The sequence below is a fragment of the Anneissia japonica genome, unplaced genomic scaffold (genome assembly GCF_011630105.1).
Source record: "Anneissia japonica isolate Jap-2015-1 unplaced genomic scaffold, ASM1163010v1 scaffold1005_len2656397_cov198, whole genome shotgun sequence".
NCBI lineage: Eukaryota > Metazoa > Echinodermata > Crinoidea > Comatulida > Comatulidae > Anneissia > Anneissia japonica.
In genome coordinates, this window is record NW_022683792.1 from 151,150 (window position 1) to 169,647 (window position 18,498).

General features: G+C 35.6%; 1 protein-coding gene across 1 annotated transcript in view; it reads left to right on the plus strand.

Moving 5' to 3' along the window:
• LOC117101302 (mucin-12-like) overlaps nucleotides 1–18,498 on the plus strand; it is a 64,281-nt gene that overhangs the window by 34,870 nt on the left and 10,913 nt on the right. The window contains exons 34-63 of the mRNA XM_033241269.1: nucleotides 26–274; nucleotides 745–1,233; nucleotides 1,604–1,855; nucleotides 2,271–2,519; nucleotides 2,759–3,001; nucleotides 3,264–3,512; nucleotides 3,610–3,855; nucleotides 4,003–4,245; nucleotides 4,367–4,615; nucleotides 4,808–5,050; nucleotides 5,474–5,716; nucleotides 5,944–6,189; nucleotides 6,581–6,823; nucleotides 6,981–7,226; nucleotides 7,408–7,650; nucleotides 7,924–8,166; nucleotides 8,325–8,567; nucleotides 8,994–9,233; nucleotides 9,413–9,655; nucleotides 9,883–10,125; nucleotides 10,429–10,668; nucleotides 10,810–11,052; nucleotides 11,176–11,421; nucleotides 11,924–12,148; nucleotides 12,441–12,680; nucleotides 14,504–14,758; nucleotides 14,984–15,235; nucleotides 15,433–15,681; nucleotides 16,842–17,093; nucleotides 17,524–17,760. Of these exons, the coding sequence (XP_033097160.1) occupies nucleotides 26–274; nucleotides 745–1,233; nucleotides 1,604–1,855; nucleotides 2,271–2,519; nucleotides 2,759–3,001; nucleotides 3,264–3,512; nucleotides 3,610–3,855; nucleotides 4,003–4,245; nucleotides 4,367–4,615; nucleotides 4,808–5,050; nucleotides 5,474–5,716; nucleotides 5,944–6,189; nucleotides 6,581–6,823; nucleotides 6,981–7,226; nucleotides 7,408–7,650; nucleotides 7,924–8,166; nucleotides 8,325–8,567; nucleotides 8,994–9,233; nucleotides 9,413–9,655; nucleotides 9,883–10,125; nucleotides 10,429–10,668; nucleotides 10,810–11,052; nucleotides 11,176–11,421; nucleotides 11,924–12,148; nucleotides 12,441–12,680; nucleotides 14,504–14,758; nucleotides 14,984–15,235; nucleotides 15,433–15,681; nucleotides 16,842–17,093; nucleotides 17,524–17,760 (7,584 nt within the window). The remainder of the gene's footprint in view (nucleotides 1–25; nucleotides 275–744; nucleotides 1,234–1,603; nucleotides 1,856–2,270; nucleotides 2,520–2,758; nucleotides 3,002–3,263; nucleotides 3,513–3,609; nucleotides 3,856–4,002; nucleotides 4,246–4,366; nucleotides 4,616–4,807; nucleotides 5,051–5,473; nucleotides 5,717–5,943; nucleotides 6,190–6,580; nucleotides 6,824–6,980; nucleotides 7,227–7,407; nucleotides 7,651–7,923; nucleotides 8,167–8,324; nucleotides 8,568–8,993; nucleotides 9,234–9,412; nucleotides 9,656–9,882; nucleotides 10,126–10,428; nucleotides 10,669–10,809; nucleotides 11,053–11,175; nucleotides 11,422–11,923; nucleotides 12,149–12,440; nucleotides 12,681–14,503; nucleotides 14,759–14,983; nucleotides 15,236–15,432; nucleotides 15,682–16,841; nucleotides 17,094–17,523; nucleotides 17,761–18,498) is intronic.

Consider the following 18,498-nt stretch of genomic DNA (forward strand, 5'->3'; position numbering starts at 1 on the left):
TTGATTTTACGTTTCAAACTTAAAGATAATGAGCCACCAATAATTACATGTCCAGAAGACATCAGCCAATCGACGGATCCTGGGCAACCATCGACAGCAGTCACGTGGCCAGAAGTTGCAGCAACAGATAATTCAGGATCAGCCACGATAAATAGTTTTGGTCATTCGTCTGTTTCAGGCGATACATTCTCAATTGGAAATGTTACTCTAACATATGAAGCAAGTGATTCGTCTGGAAATACTGCGTCGTGTTCTTTTGTGATTGCAGTTGTTGGTACGATGTATTTTTTTTTATTTTAGATGTTAAATGGAGTACTACAATAAAGCAACCTGTTGCAGAAGGACTCAGAGCCACATTCTGACACTGGTTGACCAGTTATGTTATGTTGTATTGATGATTATAATGTAGTGAATGGATCCCAGCAATTACTTTATACTTTACTTTACTTATATTACTTTTCAATACCTATTTAGTTTAGAGTGGTGCACGGTTATTGTGAATATGTAGCTGGGTGGTTGTGGTGCTCCCCTTTCAAATTCCGGAGTTCTAGGTACAAATCCTGTGACAGCACAGAATATTTTCTACCCACCCAAAAACATCTCCAATTTTGAAGCTTCGTAATAAAACTTAGTTTATAAAGCATAATATATTTTCATTATGTGTGGGCCCTTACCTTCTAGAATATACAAGAATAGTTTATGAAAAAGTATTAAAAGTAATTAAAAAATTGAATTACTTTGCAGATGATGAGCCCCCACAGATAAATGATGCATCAGAAGACATAACTATGTCTACTGACCCCGGAATTTCTACAGCAGTCATTACATGGATGGAACCTACGGCTATTGACAACTCCAATACAACGGTCAACCTTGAAACAGATGTTGCATCAGGAAGCACATTTGATATTGGTATCACAACAGTAACGTATACAGCTACAGATGTAAACAATAATGTGTTCATTCACACCTTCACGATTACAATCACTGATGATGAACCTCCAACGATCAACAATGGCCCCCTAGACATAACCAGCTCAACAGATCAAGGTGAACCAGACACTACTATCTCATGGACTGAACCTACGGCTACAGACAACTCAGGGAATGTTACATTAACTTCAAACCATTCGCCGAATACAATATTTCCTATTGGAAATACAACTATAGTGTACACAGCGTCTGACACCTTTGGTAACTCGGACACATATGCGTTTGTTGTCGTTGTTGAAGGTAATTGTGTTTTAATATTTTTTTCAAGGAAATCATACGTCAGCTTAAATTAGTCTTTATTACACCTGTTTCGTATATTGTCTGTGGTAATTACACAAATCACAGCGAGGTTAGCACTCTATGAGTGAGATACACACTGTTTGGTTAGTAACGGTGTAGAAACAAACAATAATGCTTTGGCAACTACTTCTGGCAATAGTTGGTTTATCCAGGTAAAAATATTAACTGGTGTGGAATCACAATTAAAATACTTGAAAATTAGCATCAATTATGTAATTATAAATTCGATCCATTATAATTTTTAAGTAATAATGGTGGTAACCAATTAAAAAGAAACATGCATACTATATACATTTTTTGTATTTTATAGATAACGAGGATCCCGTGATATCCTGCCCGGTACTTCCCGCAACCATCTCAACGGACGCTGGTGAAAACTTTGCTTCTGTTATAGTACCATCAGCGACAGCCACTGACAACAGTAATTCAGTTTCGTTAACGTCAACAGGTGTCCAGATGGAATACAATTTTCAATTTCCAGCCGTACCATACACCATCGCAATTACCGCTTCAGATCCGTATGGCAATTCTGCAACATGTTCATTTAATATTACAATCACTGGTAAATATTGTGCAATAATCATTTTTTAAGGGGGGTGGGTACGCCTCAGTGTGCCATCCTAGATACGCCGCTGCCTGTGATACTGTAATTAAATAAATCACTGTATATTATTACGTCATGTTCTTTTTCATACTGGACGCCTACCATATAGAAAACTAGAATCACAGACAAGTTTGTATAATTATACACTCAATCAAATCCATCCACGGCATATCATAATACTTCCTGCGTCTACCCTTCTATGTTGACTGTTTAGGATTTCACGTTATACACATACCCATACCAGTAGGCTTAAAATTTCATTAAATTACCTAACGGCTTTGGTAAATGAGGAAAACCATTTATATCTTACTATCCCTACATTAAAAGTGCACTCAAAACCGTTTTGTTATAATCTGGCTATACCTTTATATAGATGAAGAGGCGCCTACTGCCATGTGTCCAAACAACATAACCACCAGCACCGACAGTAACCAGCCATCAGCTGTTGTGATTTGGACTGTTAGTGCAAGCGATAATTCTGATATGGCAGTCTCTGTTGTTGAGGACGGTCATTCATTCAGTTCCGGTGATGCTTTACCAATCGGGGAAAATGTATTAACATACCTTGCAACAGATGTCTCTGGAAACTCTATCACGTGCACTTTTATGATTATGGTCAATGGTAATTTACGCCAGAAATCATGTTGTGTTAAAACTATCTGTTAAAAATTATGTCTTAGTGTATTGTAGCAAGCGTTTTGACAACTTTTATGGAAACCAGTTACAATTATGGCACTAAAAGTAGTTGGGAGCTCAAAATGTCTTTATATTAAATGCTGTTGATGACTCAGAACTTCAATGTGACGTTTAATGTTCAGAGGTGCAAATGTTACATAAAAATAAATGTAAATTTTATTCTAGACAATGAGGACCCAATCATATCAGACTGTCCTGTAAATGTTATGGTTGACATCAGCGCTGATTCAAATGTGGCTACCGCTACTTGGACTGAACCTACAGCAACTGATAATTCAGGGAGTGCAATAATCAATTCCGACTATGAGTCTGGAGATTCATTCTCTGTTGGATCAACAGTAGTTACTTACATGGCATCTGACCCATCGAGTAACACAGCCGAGTGCCTGATAACAGTTGAAGTATCGGGTAAGCATGTGGAATTACTCGTTATTGGACAAAGTTGTATACAGTGACTAATGTTCATTATTCACTATATAAGACTTACATGTCGTTATTACATAAATGTAAATATATATACTTTATTTTTAATTTAGGTATAATGTTTATTTCAATTAAAGAAAGACATTAACAGTTCTTAAACTCGAGCATTGTCAAGCTCAAGCATTTACCTCTGAGCTACATCGTTATCTATTGTAACGCATTTTATGTTTTTATTACTCTATTGTAGATAACATCCCTCCTGATTTTGACGGAACGTGTCCGGAAAATATTACAGTGAATAATGAAAATGAAAATGCCGGAGCTGTTGTGACATGGACAGTGCCTACTCCAATTGACAATTCTGGAGTTGTTTCGTCTTTCGTGTCAACGCACTTACCCGAATCATTTTTCGAAATTGGTGGAGTTTTGGTAACATATACAGCGACAGACCCTTCGGAAAACATAAACACATGCTCTTTTACAATAATTGTACAGGGTGAGTTGCAATAACACGATTTTTCATTTAAAAGAGGAATTCTATAGCAAAAAATGTCAGATTTAATTATCGCTTGAACCCTTATTTATTATCTTAGACATTGAACCACCGACAGTATCAGATTGTCCAAGTGATATAGTTGTTCAGACATCTCCAAATTCCAATACGGGCTACGTCGATTGGACTGAACCCACAGCCACAGACAACTCAGGAGTGGTAACTCTAACTTCAACTGATGGTTATGGTAACTTTGATATAGGAACGGTCGCCGTTAGTTATGTAGCTGTCGACGCTGCATCACCACCAAATGTTCAGACATGTACGTTCGAGGTTACTGTACAAGGTAGGGAACATGCATCGTTTGCCTTTTTGTATATTACGAAACTTACGACATCGAGGTAATATATTATATTAAAACAAATAGTTGATTGTTCTACAAGAAAGAGTGTTATGAATGTCTCAATTATTTGAGCTATGACATTTCTCATAGATGATGAACCACCAGTACTAGCAAATATTCCTTCTGACATTGTACACTTCGCCGAAATCAATGAAGACTCAACTATCATTACATGGGATAACCCGACAGCGTCCGACAACTCAGGGTCGACAGCCGTGACATCAACACATTCTCCCGGAGACAGCTTTGGTATTGGCGAAACAACAGTGACGTACACCGCAACGGATGACTCTGGCAATTCGCTTGAAGAATCATTTACAATTACCATTTATGGTATGAGAATATGCAGTATTGCCGTACTAAAAGACATAATACATTGATGATCAAAGCATAGTCTGAATAAATGACAAGAAGCTTCAATTGTATTACTCGTTGGTTGTTTGATTTTTTTCAGAGCACGACACAACTCCTCCAGAGTTTGTTAATCCACCAAGTGATGTCGTGGCAAATGCCGACCCGGGATCAGATAGTACTACTGTCATTTGGAGTGCACCTTCTATTACTGACAACGTTGGAGTAATGAACATTACAGTATCACACTCAAGCGGAGAATCGTTTTCTATTGGAACGACCACGGTTACCTATACAGCGGTGGACTTGGCTGGAAATGTAGCAAGTTCGAGTTTTACTATTACAATTGAGGGTAAATAATAATTACATTGTTTTTATATTTATTTTGATGCAATGATAATACAAGATGTAATGCAATATTTTGATACAATGATAATTCAAGAAATAAGGTACATATATCAATATCAGCAGGTATGATCATGTTCTCAAATTATACAAAATGTTACAACTTTGGATTTATATATCTTTTATTCAATCTAAACAGACAACGAATCTCCAGAGCTGTCAAATCTCCCAGAGGACCAAATATTGACATCAGACACTGATTCAGCCACAGCTGTTGCGACGTGGACTACTCCTACGGCGACTGATAACTCTGGTGTCGTTGCCCTGACTTCAGACCATTCAAGTGGGGATGTATTTGAAGTTGGTACTACAACAGTAACGTACACTGCCACCGACGGATCCAACAATGTGCAATCATATTCATTTGCAGTTACAGTCACTGGTAGGACTGCATGATAATAGCATACTTTAACCTTATGTTGAAGATAATTACACCATAAGAATAAAGTTCAATACTGTATACTTATAAATGTATAAAAATGTTCATTGTACATCTCATTGTTATAATGTTTATCAACTTAATAGGACCTTTTAGTATTTCAATTGAATAGACAAATTCTTGCTGCACACCACATAGATGAGTCTGAAAACAAAAATTTTAATTTTGTTGAATAACTTTGACGTTTAGAATGAGTTTATTAGGGAATGATTCAGTTGTCATCAGGAGAACCTGATGACAATTTATGCAAATTAATCAAAACTTTTTTATGACTATCTACGTGGTGTACATTAAGAGTTTACCAATTGTTACTTCACCATGCACACCTTCAGACATTTTTAGTCAATGTTTTCTGATCATTTGTAGACAACCAAAACCCAATAATTCATGACTGTCCCGGTGATATAACGACATTTACAGATGATGAAAGTAGTGTGGCCGTTATTGAATGGGATGTACCTACTGCTGTAGATAACCATGAGATCGAATACCTCACTGCATCAACACCACCAGGTACAGAGTTCAACGTTGGCATGACTTTAGTGACATATACAGCAGCTGATATCACAGGAAACTTTGTAAACTGCGAGTTTACTGTTACTGTAACGGGTAAATTTGTCAAAATTATTTTCAATTATAGAAAAACATGTATCACAAAAATGTGTTGCATGATACATATATGCTTTTACTCTATGTATAGAGAATAAAAGTATTCCTGTGGTTATAATTCATTCCAATAAATAGCCTATTATCTATTTACAAACAGAAATTCCATATTTTAATTGCTTTTATTTTGTTTTATATTTATTGTGCATATTTTGCTTAAATGATGTTAGATGTCCAACCACCATGGTTTCAATCGTGCCCAACTGAGGCAATTGTACAAACAGTACCGATTGGCAGCGGCACAGTACCAGTTCTCTTGCCAGATCCAATGGCGGTAGACAACGTAGCGGTAAATGGAACCACTACGACGCATACGTCAGGAGAAGATTTTCCTATTGGCATTACAACAGTAACGGTGACGGCAGTAGATGATGCCGGAAATAGCGCTCATTGTACTTTCACTGTGGAAGTCGAAGGTAATGTTTTTTTTTATATCCTGTATATGACGTAGTCTTTAGTTCAAATACTACTGGTATAACATCTCTTCTCATCATATTTAAATAATAACATTCAGTTTTATGTTATTCTTTTGTCTATATCTTATTTTGATAAAGTACTTATCTTAATTAGTGGTGTTTTTAAAAATCCACAGTACGGTAACATGTTATAACAAAATGTAGTGACTTATTGCGTATTAAATCTAATCTAGTAAGATTAGTTACGACTTTGTTAATATAGACTCTGTTTTTTGGGGAGAAACATCTTAAATATAGGTCTGTACATTATTGTTTTTTATTTTCTTATTTAAATTAAATATTTTGATTTGATTTTTCTTTATATACACATTGTAATATTATATATATGTAGATACCGAAAATCCAGTGTTTATAGAGTGCCCATTGAATATCCAACAATCAACGGACACTGGCTCGAACGATGCAGTTGTCTCGTGGACGGAGCCGCAGGCTACGGATAACTCCGGTGACCCCACTGTAACACAGAGCCATCAACCTGGATTTGTGTTTCCAATTGGGGTTACTTCAGTTGTTTATTCAGCCGTGGATGCCGACTCAAACATTGCTACTTGTTCATTCTCAGTACAAATATCGGGTAATTGTTTTCAACAAAATATTTAATTTTAATTTTGTTTCTACAAATATTTATGACTTAACTAAATATACAATTTTATTTGGTTTTTATCGGCCAAGAAATAATCAAATTAAATGGAATCGTTGTTTATAATGAAAGTATATTTATCTGTATGTAGATGACGAGGCTCCTGTGTTTTCATTTACTCCGGAATCGCAGACTCAAGATACATCAGAGGGCTCTTCGACAGCTGTTGTAACATGGGATGACGCTGAGGCAACAGATAACTCTGGTACAGATCCAACTGTGACTGTCGACATACCATCTGGAAGCACATTTCAAATTGGAAACACCACAGTCACTTACAGAGCTGTCGACTCTGAAGGAAACGAAATTCAATTTTCGTTTGTGATAACGGTTACAGGTACATGAATAGTATTATGGTTCAAGTAACACTACATTTACTACAAATTTGATTTTAGATTGAGTATTTTAGTATTTAGAATTTCAAGCAGTATCATAAACAAGTCTGTGCTTTACTTTTAGTTATATTAATATGTTTAATTTTAAAGTAATTTTATTGTAAAATATTGATCTTATCCTAGATAATGAGGCACCGGTTATAGCAAATATGCCTGATGACGTAGAATTAACTACAGATGTTGGGGATTCTATGGCGAGCTATTCATGGATCACCCCAACAATTACTGATAATTCTGGATCTGTTAGTACGATGATAACGAAAACCTCACCGTCATCATTTCCGATCGGGACGACAGTTGTTTGGTACAATGCAACTGATCCTTCTGGAAACACATTTAAACAACATTTTACCGTTGTAGTCGTAGGTAAGTGTACCTATATTAAATTACTGTGATATTCGGACATACGAAATACGTCTATATATGCTAAAAGTCAATACAATATTACCTTTATACCAATAATTCATATTTATCTCTTAATTTTTTACACTAATAAAACACAAAGTCAGGATATTACCCTATTATGTTGTATATCTGTTGTAATTATTGACTATTATTAAGAGATAGCATTAGTATTTTTCTGTATTTTTATGTTCGATAATGAAGTAAGTGTTCACGTTAATTGTTTTCACTTATCAGATACCGAAGGGCCTGAAATTGTCAGTTCAACAGGTGATGCCACGGCATCGACGGATCCTGGAAGTGCCTCCAGTGCAGTTTACTGGACTCCACCTAGCTTCACAGATAACGCAGGAGATTTAACTGTGACTTCATCGCATGAGCCTGGTGCCTCATTTCCGATTGGGATTACAACTGTCACGTATACGGCAGAGGACACGGCCGGAAATATAGCAAGTGTATCATTTGATGTTATAGTTGAAGGTACCTACTGTCTATATATAAGTTAAAACTTATTCAATCAGTTGTATCAAACTAATTATCAAACATGTTATCATAATGTTAATATCTAATTAACCACATGTTGTTGTTATTTTCTTGTCAAACTTAATATTTTGTATGTGAAACTTATTTTCAATCAGATAACGAGGCACCAGTTTTTCAAGACATACCAGATGACGTAACAATAGTTCTTGATACAGGTGAAACGAGTGCATCTGCTTCCTGGGCTGCGCCACTGGTATCGGATAATTCCGATAGTTACAATGTCAGTAGTTCACATGATCCAGACACAACATTTCCTATTGGTGAAACAGTGGTAACATACACAGCAACAGATGCATCTGGAAACTCTAATACGATTTCTTTCGTTGTTGATATTCTTGGTGAGCATATAATTCAGCTTATTGAACTTGCATTCGCACCACATCACGTCATACTTTTAGATACATCAAAACATCTTGCCGATCATAAGTAGGTGGTTGAGCGTCCGTCAACTTTATATTTATCAGCGTGTGTCAAATTTAATAAGCAATTATATATATATATATATATATATTTATATATATATATATATATATATATATTCGCTCATTTCAACCTTTGTTGCGTTTTTTGAGTGTTTAATACCAAATAAATAAAAAATACCAAATTAATTTAAAATAAATAAATATCATTCGCACAATGAGGCACATTATATGGAAATGTCATTTTTACTCAATTTGACATCTAGTACAATATTATCATGGCTATTTTCCAATACAATGTAAATCTCTTTGATATGATTTCCATTACAATTGTTTCTTCCACAGATGAACAATCCCCCGAAATTACGTGTCCCGATGGCATCAGTGTGCCAACAGACAAAGGCATGTCAACGGCTGTTGCAACATGGGTCGAGCCAGAGGCAACTGACAATACTGGCACGCCTACAGTAACGTCGTCTAGTTCATCAGGTTCAAACTTTACATTGGGTATCACTCCTGTACTTTACACTGCTACAGACAATAGTGGTAACATCGCCACTTGTTCGTTTTATGTATTTGTGCAAGGTAAATTGAATTTACGAAATGAAATATGTTTTATAAGATTTTAATATCATGCAATAACATTTTTCACTTAACAGTATAAATACAATGTTATTGCAAGGCTTTATAGATTTACTATTATTTACAATATGTAGTTCTAGTGTCTTTGCATTCAAATTCAATGTTTTCGGAATTTTGAATAGATTTGGAGGCACCGACAGTAGAGAATTTACCAGGCGATGTCGATACTGTTGCTGAACCAGGAGGAAATATAGCAACTGTTGAATGGGAAACGCCAATTGCGTCGGATAACGCTGGTAGTGTGGCAGTCGTTCAATCGCATGAATCACCAGCAGAGTTTCCGATTGGCGATACAGTTGTAACGTACACGTTCACTGACGAAGCAAGTAACAGTTTCGTTTACCAGTTCACTGTCTCTGTTGCAGGTGAGCTGAATTCACATTTTTAAATTATTGCCATTATTAAAACTAATTTTGGTTAAATTATTCAATATATTGGAGACAGCAAGCATTATTAGGGGGATATTCCGGTGTACTTGGAACAGACAGCCCCTGTGGTGGACGACGAGAGTTGCTGGTACCATGTTGCCGGTTATGTGATAATTTAATGTATTTTGTTCATAGTGAAGTATTTCATTTTGTTAAATTTACAGATGACCAAGACCCGATGTTCACATCCATTCCGACAGCTATTTCTGCTTCAGCAGATAAAGGTAGCTCTGGGACTGTTGTCCAGTGGTCAACACCGACAGCTGAGGACAATTCTGGGTCAGTTGTTGTTACTACAACTCCACTATCCGGATCTGTGTTCCCTATTGGAACAACCGACGTTGTCGTTACCGCAGCTGACGGTGATGGCAACATAGTTGTAGAAACCTTCAGTGTAACTGTAACTGGTAAGTGTTTGAAATTTGATGATGATCGTTTGATGACAATTCTATCTACTATTGACCATTTTAAGGCTTCCTGGTTTGAATTGTATTTCATGATTTGTTTTATATATGCTGCATGCTGGTACAATCCACATCCTTATTTCAGATCTGCATTAGCATCAATAAATGATTAATGTCTATTGTGGAAATCAACACACTATTTGTGTTTCCGTATCCACATTAAGGTAAAGGGATTTTCGTAAGGAATATCTATGTACCAATGTATCTAATGCATTCATGCTATTACAACTATTATCTACATGTTAGATGAAGAATATCCGTCATTCCCAAACTGCCCGTCTGCAATTGATCTTGAAATATCTTCTGGGACAAGTGTCAACGTCACATGGACAGAGCCAGTAGCTAATGACAATCATGGTATAAAGTCATTGACTTCAAACTATGTTCCAGGTGACTCATTCGGTACTGGAACGACAACGGTTATTTACAATGCAACTGATCTTTCTGGCAATTTTGCGCTTTGCCAGTTTCCAGTGACAATACTGGGTAAGCAAAAAATTCTACAGTTTAAAGACTTATTTCGGCATATTGATGAATTTAATCCATATTAATGGAGACCCATTTGAGCGGATGTTTTTGGTTACCTTTATTATTTAAACAGTTATTCGTTTTAATATACTTTTACAGATACCGGATTGCCTGTATTTAATGATTGTCATGAGAACATCACTAGATGTACAGACACAGGAGAAATCACAGGCATAGTCACGTGGACAGAGCCAACAGCACAAGATAGCTTGAATAGTGTTGTTGTTACTAGTAATCTTCAACCAGGCGTATCACTACCAGTAGGCGAGAATAAGATTGTTTACGCTGCCACAGATGCAGCTGGGAACACCGCCACCTGTACATTTTATGCAGTCGTTAATGGTATACAGTAGTATATACTAATAATATATTGCTACCGTGAATATGTTTTGTATTTTTTCTTATTGATAGTTCAGTTTTTATTATAACACTACATTCTCCATCAGCTATGTTCAATTGTTGCAGATTGTGAGTCTCCAACGTTGTCCAGTATACCAAATGACATCAGCGTTGATTCCGATCCGGGTAGTTCCAGTGTTGTTGTGTCGTGGTCATCTCCTACTGCAACTGATAATTCCGGAGTTCAGCCCACCCTTACAGCTTCAATTCAACCGGGCTCTGTATTCCAGATTGGTACTACGGAAGTTGTGTACACAGCAACCGATATGGATGGAAACTCAGATCAGATCAGTTTCTTTGTTACTGTTGTTGGTAATGATATGAACTATTATTAATTTTTATGCTTTTTGTGTTGATATATGCCTCACACACACATACAACATTTTTTTCTCAATCATAAATTCAGCAAAAGTGAATATACAAAAACTGTAGATATATAATAACAGCCTTTATAATGCTTAAAACATTTTCAAGATTTGAGAGCACTGTTTGGAAAATAGAAGTCTTCAGAGACGTTTCACGTGAAAAAAAAATAAAAGTGCCAAAAGACGTTCTACTGGTCATTAGATTAAATTATTCCCATGCAGCTATCACGACAACCTAGTGAGTAGTCAAATTGTGCTCATGATCCTTAAATTCTTTCACCCAATTACCACAAAGATAAAAAATGTAGGTAATATGCATTCCCCATGACACACGCAAGTTGCTATATTTTATGTATACTTAACTTTAATTTCTACAGACTTGGTGTAGATATGTTTTCATTGTGGAGGCAATATTTTTACAATTAATGTTTTTTTTTTTTTTATCTCAGATAGGGAAGGTCCTTTACTAGAGGGCTGCTCATCAGATATCCAATCAGCATCTCCGGTTGTTAACTGGGCAACGCCTTCCGCTCTTGATAATTCGGGAGACGTTACAATAACGTCAACGCATTCTCCTGGTGACACATTTGAAGATGGGACTACCGAAGTGGTGTATACGGTTACGGATGGCAGTGGAAATTCAGCACAGTGTCAGTTTAGTGTAACAGTTATAGGTGTGTACTACTACTTCTAAAATGAATTTGAACTTCACTATTAATCTCATCTACTTCGTGTTACAGTTATATGCACATTATTTGCAATAGTTGTGCATCGTAATACAGAACAGAAAGAAAATAAGTGTTGAATTGCTTTAACCTTAGCAAAACTGTGTAATGATGTAGAACAAGCTATACACATGAAATGTATTTATTATGCCAAAATTATTGTTATCTTTATTATTATTATTTATGTTACTATAAGCTTCTCTATAAAAGTATTACATTACATTATGATATTTTTTTGTAGACACATCTGTTCCTATATTTCGGAATTGTTCAACACCAATCCAAGTTTCAACTGATACAGGTCAACCAACAGCAATAGTAACTTGGTCAGACCCAGTAGTTATTGACCAATCAGGCGTCACTCTCACCCAAACAGTACAATCAGGGACTGCATTTGATGTCGGAGTTCACACTGTGACGTATTATGCTGTTAATTCAAATGAGGCTCAATCTAATTGCACTTTTACGGTAACAGTAGTCGGTATGTACTACAGTATATAAATTAGATACGTAATCATAGGCGTAGATCCCGGGGGGATGGGGATATATCCCCCAATATTTGACAAGGGGGGATGGTCCATTGTATCATCCCCCCCAATATTTTGACTATGTATGGGATAAAATGGAGCTTTACACACTTCAAAAGACTGTCACAGAAATAATTTGCACTGTCTTATGCGATTACAAAGATGAAAATTAGCGTAATGTATTAATGTTGATAACAAAATTATTTTATCTGTTACCAATCTAAGCTCTTCTTTCCTTAGATGTTAGATGTGCTTGCAAAGAGAGCCACATTTCACACTGAAGAGTGTGTACGACATCAGTTATGTTATGTCAATTCCAATGTTATATCGGTTGATGAGAAATTTATTGATTAGGCCTATAATAGTAAATTGCATCAATTTATTTTGCAAAAACAAGGTTTCCAGCTTCAGAGGGGGTCACATCCCCTGTCCGCACAAGGGCACACATTGGCGCTAACACCAGGCGCGTAACAGGGGTCTTGGGTCAGAGTGGGTATTTATTAATTTCATTAATTTTATTTTTTATTTCAACCATCTTTAAAGAGGGAAACCCTTCTAGTTTAGCCCAGTAGGTTAACTGATATTCAGGGGCCCTCTTTAATAAAATTAAAGAACTGTACAAACAACATCATTACAACATAATAATAATAAATATAAGCATTTTCATCGTGGTTTTATTTATAACAAACATATCCTTTCACCATCTATACACATTGAGGCCCTTCTTTTAGGTGAAAATGATCTATCTTAAATTTGTCTTTCTTGAGTTTGGGACTATTATGTGTTTAAATAACTTAAAAGGATAAAACTTAAAAAAACCTAAAAAACGCGCACCAAGTGCGCAAAATATTTTTGTGTTTTTAATTCTAATTTCGTCGGAATTAATGAAAACTCCCTAAAATGTGCAATTTATAGAGGAAATTGGCCTACCGTAACAAGAAATGCGCGCAAAGAATTTGAGAATTTTAGGCACTTTCAGAGGATGCATTTGTCAAGGGGTGGAGACATTAACTACAAAGACGTCCTTCAGAAAAATAAGGACATATGGTAACCATAACATCCACAACGATTGCCTCCTAATTCAACAATGTACATGATCGCCTCTTGTCCCACTCATTCAACACCGTGCGGAGCACGGGTATATGATATTCATAAATATATATAATGAGTTAAGAAGGCCGAATCCAAATACAAATTTATAGTAACCATGGTTGCTGATCTTGCTCAAAAGGCCACGATTCTAAAAACTCTGGGCCTTCATTGTCCATTTCAATGTTTTAAATGTTAATCAGTTTTCACCTACCAATCGATATATACTGTACGTACACTGATGTGTCATTTAACACATTCTTCTCATTTAAAATGGGTATACGTCATTGTAGCACAAAATGTTATTGTAAAGATAGAAAGGGGTGGGGGGTTGGAGTTTTTACCATAACGTTAAAGAATCCGTCCTTGCGAAGGTCAGCGCAGTTATAGTTATAGCTGTCTCTTATACACATCTAGATGTGTATAAGAGACAGATATATATGTATATAATATAATTATATGGTAACGTAATTGTTTTTTATAATTCTAAATGTTATGCGATGTATGGTTGGAAAAGCATTGGCGGTTATGATGTTCACCTGAAATTTCTTTTTTTTTTCTTGAATACATTGTCATCTAAAATGTATATTGATTGACTTTTTCTACAAAATTACCCCTACTTAATGAACAGTTCTGTAATAATAAATTAATAACTGTAGAGCAATAATTATTGAATGGTTGTTTGTAGAGGAATTTGTCGACATCGACCCTCCGGTGATAACAGGATGTCCTTCTGACGTAGTTGTTACTGCGTCATTGGGAGAAACATCAACTGCTGTTACATGGACACCACCCACTGCTTCTGACAACTCAGGTACCCCAGTCGTTGTTCCTAGCCACAACCCAGGTGACACATTTGAAGCTGGCTCTACTGCGGTGATATATACTGCAATTGATTCTTCTGGAAACCATGACACGTGTTCCTTCACTGTAAACGTAATGAGTAAGTTTTTGATACATTATTAGAAATGTTACACGTCATAGTTTACATACTTACCTTTACCCACTTTTAAATCATAATACTTAATTGTGTACTATTGCTAGATCATGCATCACATTATTTGGAGTTTTCATTGATCGCATTTCACCAAGGAAATATTAAAAATATATAAGCAAAACAGGCAAAATATTTATTACATATTTATAAATTAAAATGTTATTGTTGTAGTTGAAACAGATTCAGAAACTCCAACATTTACATCATTCCCAACCAATATCGAAAGAATTGTTGCTCCCGGAACTTCTTCTGTAGTTGTGACGTGGAACATCCCAGTTGCAACAGACAATGCTGGCTCTCCAACCTTAGCTTCGCAATATACGCCTGGTCAATCCTTTACTGAAGGAATGACTGTCGTAATATATACAGCTACAGATTCCTCTGGTAATACGGCAACGGATATGTTTACCATTACAATTATTGGTAAGAGACCGAACGATAATTTTGTATATGCTAAATGTATTAATTATACATATAATATATATGCATATAGTACTGTTGTATTATATTTATATTAAGTAACCAGATGCTTTATCCATATCCAATTTTCAATGGCAACAAGAATACAGTACCAGAATTTGTAGCAATTTGTTTTATATAATAAAATGCTCTTTTATCAGTTGATGATTCACCACCAACCATCATAAATTCCCCTGATGACATAGTGGCAACAGTTGACCTCGGTGTGACCTCAACATCCGTCACCTGGGATGAACCAACAGCTTCAGATGAATCGGGAGCTGTGACTCAAGTTGGTCCGAACTTTCAACCAGGCTCAGTGTTCTCACTCGGCACTTCATTGGTTTCATACACATTTGTTGACCAGTTTGGAAACACGGCCATTTCTCAGTTTTCCATAACTGTACAAAGTAAGGAATTGTTTAGGACATTTAGCTCGGTAGTCAGTCCAACTTTCCATGGTTAAAAACCATGCAAAATCCAAAAATTTAACAGTCCTATAAAAAACTCATTACCTAAACATTATTTCGACGCATTAAGTCTTTAGCATAAATGTTGTCTAATGTTGATTGTTATTGTTATTACTTATGTTATTGTTCATTTGTTGTTGTAATGTTGTTATTGTATTGTTGTTATTTTAATGTTATATTTTTATTGTTGTTCTTAATCTCATTGTTGTTTTTGTTACTGTTATTTTGCAGTCATTGTTGAAGTTATTATCTTGCTTTTGTTATATATAACATTTATGCTGTTATTGGCTATTCCGAAAAGTACAGAGAAAAGCGATTGTTTTTGTTAATTTTTTTTCTTTTTTCTTGCATATTTTTAAGGACCCAGACCTAAACATCTCTTTAAAAAAATCAATAGGTATAATTTAAACCTTGTATAACAGTTTGTCAATGTTGAGTAAAGAAATGATTACATTTTTGTGACAATCAGGAGTAGGGTGTAGACCTGAGGTCCATTGAAAGGAAAACGTCCCAGACAATATATCGAAAACGGATCGAAACATTCGCAAAAAGATTAACCAAGTTACAAGGAAGATAGTATTATGTATTGGCGACGAACCAGTCAAGGGTGTAAACTGGAGGGTCATTACATTTTTGAGATCCCAGACGTAAATATCTATAAAAAGTTTTCAATGGGTGTTAATGAAACTTTCTATAATAATTGTAAAGGTCCAGTAAAGAAATGACTGAATTTTTGTGATGATCCAGCGTAGGGTGTGAATGTGAGGACCATTTAAAGGAAATCGTCCCAGACCAGATATTTCAAAAACGGATTATACTGATCCGAATGAAACTTTTGGTAAGGACGATCCAGGTTAGGGTGTAAATTTGAGGGTCATTCATCATTAAAATTATATTGGTTTTCCGTGTTTTTTTTGTTTTTGTTTTTTTTTACTCTTTACCTTTTAACGACTTTTCTTTTTGTTGGAATTTCAACTTCATTTTTTATTAAAGCAATGGGGAAAAGCCCTATGCTCTGTTGTTCAAACAGACATAGTAAGTCTATCTTTTGTTGCTGTTGCTCTTTCTGTTATTAATGTTATGTGTTTGTATGACATTAGGTGAAGAGGATACCGAACCACCGTTTATCTATGGGTGTAGCGGTGATATCAGTGCTATCCTCCCGAGTGGGGCAGATTCGGTAACCGTGTCATGGACGACACCGACAGCAACAGACAACTCAGGATTCTTTACCTCTGAAAGCAATTATGCTCCAGGTGATTCTTTTACCAAAGGGACAACGGCTATTGAATATATATTCAGGGATGATACTGGAAACCAAGCCATGTGCAACTTCAATATATTTGTTACAGGTACTCTAACTTACTGTACATCATGCCCTTTGTTTTACTGCAAGCGGACAATCACACAAAAACTATTTGAAATTTTTAAAAAAATTTCCAAATTCTTCTTATTTATTTATTTATTTAGTTTGGTTTGGAGACCTGCATTTAATTTTCTATGGTCGTTGAATTGAAATACGTACAGTTTTACATTCTGTTATGTGGTTTGCATAATGATACGTCTATTCGTTTACACATTGTAATTGCAATGGTTAGCGAGATACTCTACTTAAAAACTTAATTATACAAATTTGATTTGTAACTGGTAAAATTGACATTTTATAATGGATAAACCGTGGATAACATGTAGCTATTTAATTTTTAATTAGACATGTTCATCGAGAGTCACTTTGTAGCGTATGATGCAGTTAAATATTATATAATCATCAATTTTCTTTAGATCTTATTAGTTTGACTTGTCCACTTGACCAAACTGACATCGTAACAACGTCCTCGTCATCTTCTGTGACCGTTGTCACGTGGACCGAACCAACTATTGATGAGTCTTCTGGATTTACTTTGTCGTCTACGTATAACTCAGGAGCATTGTTCGCAGTTGGCACAACGGTCGTAACGTACACTGCAGTAGATTCCCTCAACAATGTTGTCAGTTGCAGTTTTTCTGTCACAGTTATGGGTATGTTATCAAAACAATCTCTAAACATTTAAATCAGTAGGTAGACGCAGACAAAATAAACTGCTACGATACTTTGACTTGTAGGAGACATAGAAATATTTATTAGCGAAATTTTCGGCAACTCCTGTTACCTTCGTCAGCGCATGAGTATCAATGAGAAACTTAACAGAATACATAAGACTATACTATGGGTGATTAATCACCAGATCTATAAACAATAGGTTACACAGTCTTATCACTAGCAATAGTTTATAAGGAGGCCTTAAGTCTGACATAAGCAAATTGGCATAAATAACTGGTCAGAGTGGCAAATCTAATGAATGGTAAACAAGGAAATAGGCCTATAAACAACAAAAATATGATGATGATAATAATATAATACTGTCAAATGAAATGTCATGTGGACACATATCTATCAAAAAAGGAATGATGAAATATATAATATATGATATAAAAATATAAATGATGAATAAGGGAAGATCAAACGAAGAAATAAAGTGAATATATAAATAGACTAGATGGATGAAAATATGACGGGTGGACAAAAATATATATTTATTTATTAGCGAAAGTGAAGTCAGATATGAATCCAAGGTCTTTAGTGGCACCTGACTTATGTGTTTTAAGTTTAAGTATCCATCTCAGCTCGGCACAACGCCTTTCACTGAGGGTTTTAAACCCGCTAGCAACTAAAATGAATTTCATACAGTTAATATCATGGCGCTTTTGATTAAAATG